Here is a 4,157-nt window from a genome sequence, read left to right on the forward strand (position 1 = left end):
GTCGTTCATAAGAAGGAAACAAATGGTTTTGTTTTATGTGAAGTGTGCGTACATGACTGCATTGTATATTTGATATTATTTAAAAAACGAATTCGGGTATTTGGTATACCCGAAAATAAATATTCATACCTAAAACCCGACCTATATTATTATCGGGTTAATCTATTACACGAATGTTCATACCCGTTACCCGTTCTACCCGACCCATTCTACCCGAATTCGGAATGAGTCGGGTGGGTAGAACGGGTTTCGGGTTTTTTTTGACATTCCTACAATTTATAATCTTAATGAATCAATAATCAATAAATTTACATAAAATTGAACATTTTACACGGAAACTATGGTTTCAATATAACGATGAACTTCCGCATGATTAATTGGTCCATCGATAAAGGAGCTCAGATCATATATCTGCTTACCACTCTTGTTGGCAACATCATACCTTATAATATTATTCCCTGGAATCCTGATCACCATGAATGTTTCATCTTCTTCTTCACCTCTCACCACATCTAACAACTGAAATTCATAAAAACATGTACTGATCTCAGGGTAAGAATTCAGAAGCTCATCAAGATCCACTCGATACTTAACAAACCACCCTGAACGATCGTTTAACATCTCGTACACATTCAGATGCAAATGGGTCTCACTGCGATTGGCCTTCAACACCAAATGCAGATGGCCTCGTGACCCCCCAAAGTAAAGGGGCATTGCTCCGTGTGGACTATCTCCCAAAGATTCCACTGCCACCTCAACCGGAAATGACAGCGATTGCAATTCTTCTGTATCGATCTTAAAGTACAATGGATTAATAGAGAAGGGAGCCCAGTAAAGTGCTTGATTCCAATAAACTCCAGAGCCTAAGGATTCATAATAAGGTGCAGAGAAAGAAAAAGATTCATCTGAAATCTTCCATCTCCTTGTCTCCGACGAGTAGATTTGAATCCGAAACATATCCTCATCAGGCTTAGCACGATGAAAGCAAACAACTTTGTAGTCAACACATTCTGTTTGATGAAAGGCCAGACCCATAAAACGGATATTTTTATGGACTTTCCTGCCTCCAAGAACAGATGGGATAAGTGCAATCTGCCTGGTTGTAGGATTGAGTACAGAATATTTACGTTCACCCTGGATCCCATGCTTGCTACAGCAAAGAAGTAATCCATTACAAGATTGCACTATTCTAATACTGCATGGATGAGGATGGATGTCGAGATTACAAATAGGAAGAGCAATTTGGTTCTCAACATCAAATGGAATATACATATTGCGAACATAAAATCCAGGAGAGATGGAAACATTTTTATACAGGAGGGTGAAAGGTTGTCGACTCAAAAGGGAACTCCAGTTTTTGGATACAGATTTGAATCGAAGAACAGAGGTAAGAGGAAGCCGGAGAAGGATTTCTATTAAAAGATCATCGTTGGAAGCTATCAAAGCTCCTGACTGGTTCCGGGTTTTCTTGGTTCTAGGTCTGGTGTTCACCATTTTTATTTTTTGGAGTGGATTGAAAGCCTTCAACAAGATGTGTACTTAATACATGTGTTTTCATTTCGAAAGATTGCAAGGGAAGCAGATAATAAAGAAAACAAGGATTACCATGGAAGCTTTGCCCTAGATTCTCTTGACGTTGACTTGAATTTGTCAAAAGTTTAAAGGCATCTCAAATTGTTAGTGAAGGTCATGATTAGTTAGGCATTCTTATATTTTCCTTGTATATAAATTTTTCTGTGATTTTTCCTCCTAATACAGTTCTATAAATAAGCCTTGGGCAAATTGTGGTGAGTATTATCTATCCCTTCAAACATATTCGATTAGGCTGAATAATAATTTAAGCGTATTGTTAAACTGTCTTTCATCTTGCTGATTTTAAACTGGTAATTTCAAATTAAATTGACGTCAATGTGTATAAAAATCATGACTTTCAATAGATATTATGGTTATTAGTTGGACCAATTTACGTCGTAGTTAATTAGATTTATTAGTTCGTTGTTTATGAAAAAAAATTGAATGTTACGATGAGCTTGTAGCCTTTGACAAATCTGATTGTAGAGAAGGAGGGGAAAAAACTTTCTTAAATTGAGGGTTGACAGAAGAAATTCTCAGATGAGAAGACAACCTGGGGTCAGCGATTTTGATGTTTAATGTAGGCTGGTTGAAGGAAATGAAGAGGGGCATTTAATTGTCATGTGTTTTTTTTTTAGAACCGGCAAATAATATATTAAAAGTAATAGGGAAGCAAAGAGATTACATAAAAACAAACAAATTATAGTCAAAAAAACATGAAATGGGTTAATAGCCCAATCGACCCATCTATACGTACAGTTTCTCCTTCTGTGTTTTATACAAGTAAAAACTTGGGACCTAATGTTATTTGCCACCTTGGTTGGGGATAATCTAAGATTCTTGAATATTCTATCACATCTCGCCATCCAAATCCACCATATGGTTTCATAGCAAATATTGATGAAGTTGTTTCTCCTTTTCTTGCACTTATACCAGGATGAAGAATTTATGAACTCCTGGAATTGAAGTTACATGTATTGTAGGTATATCGCATCCTTCGAGGGCCCATTCCCACATTGTTTTTGCAAATGAACATTTAAACAATATATGTTCGAGTGTCTCCTCTTCCTGCAAGCAATAACTATACACTGATTCATTAGTAGATAATCCCCGCTTTTTTAATTCAACTAAGGTTGGAATCCGTCCCTGGTTTGCTCGTCATATGAAGCACAGTACCTTGATAGGAATTTCATATAACCATTCAATTTTTTCACCACTCACAGGATGTTGAGGTTTATCAATCAACTTCCTCAAGGCTTCGACATGAAATACCCCATCATAGGTTAAAAGGCATATCCACTGATCATCTGCCAAGCTTGGTTGAAAATTCCCAAGTAAGGATGATATTTGTTGCAGTTCTAGTTCCTGTTCAGGACTATGAGACTGAGATAACCAGTCTCATGTTGGGCCTCGAATTTGAACCCTCTCCAACACTTTGCACAGTTTTTTCTTTTCCATTCGATATAACTCCGAGAATGATATTTTCAACGGCAAGTTACCAATCCACCGATCAAGCCAAAACAATGTATCATCCCCTCTTTCAACTCTCTTTACCAGCACCTTTTCAATATCTATCCCCAGGTCTTTCAGATCTTCTTGAACATTTGCAACATTATTCCATACACCGGCAATCGCCTTTTTGATATGCAATAAGAGGTTCTAATTTTCAAATTATGAATTCCTTTTATTGCCCCCCCCCCCCCCCCCCCCCCCCCCCCCTCCCCCATGTCTTTTGGAGCAATCACATTCTCCCAAACCACCCAGTGTACATTCCTTTTTTCCTCGCAACCTCCCCATAGGAACCTCCTGCGAATACTCTCCAACATGTTAATAATACCATCCGGAGCAACAAAGAGAGAGAAGTAAAATGTTGGAAGATTTCCCATAATGGCCTTTATTAACGTTAATCTTTCCTCCAAATGATAATGTTTTTGACTTCCAAGATGAAAGCTTTACATGAAACCTATCCACCACCGGTTTCCAATGTTTCCTAAGATTCATGTTCGCACCTACGGGAACTCCAAGATACGTGAATGGGAGTGATGATGGTTCACACCCAAGGGGTGCTGTCCACCTCGCCACCTCCTGTGGGTGTGCTCCGATACCAAACACCCTAGACTTGTGAAAATTGACTTTAAGTCCGGACGATATGTGGAAACATCTGAGCATTCGAGCCAGGTTTTTAATATTTTCTCTTTTCCATTCTCCGACAAATAGGGCATCATCCGCATAAAAGAGGTGTGAGATAGTTAAGTCACTTTGTAGGATTCCTACACCTTTGAAGATTCCAATTTCACATGCCTTCTTCATAACGACGTTCAATCCCTCCATTGCAATTATAAATAAAAATGGGGTGCATTGAATTGTCGAGACTTCATATTTAGGGTTTTCTCAATGAAGCAACATTAAGTTTCAAAAACGGAGTAATTAATGCCAGTATATATACAACTGTGACATAGATATAATAAACTTATACGGATTAATGAATATGAGACTTTATTATAGGAAAGAAAAAGAAAGGAGACGCATACAGCAAGTAAGAGCATATACATCGAAGGAAGAAAAAAACTATACACATTTAATGG

At 37.8% G+C, this 4,157-nt stretch overlaps 1 protein-coding gene across 1 annotated transcript; it reads right to left on the bottom strand.

The window, feature by feature from the left end:
* Positions 1-327: 327 nt before the first annotated feature.
* Positions 328-1,494, bottom strand: LOC111901786 (F-box protein At5g07610). Its single transcript, XM_023897657.1, has one exon. The coding sequence runs from the start codon at positions 1,492-1,494 to the stop codon at positions 328-330; it is 1,167 nt and encodes a 388-aa protein (XP_023753425.1).
* Positions 1,495-4,157: the final 2,663 nt, after the last annotated feature.

Source organism: Lactuca sativa, chromosome 9 (genome assembly GCF_002870075.4).
Source record: "Lactuca sativa cultivar Salinas chromosome 9, Lsat_Salinas_v11, whole genome shotgun sequence".
NCBI lineage: Eukaryota > Viridiplantae > Streptophyta > Magnoliopsida > Asterales > Asteraceae > Lactuca > Lactuca sativa.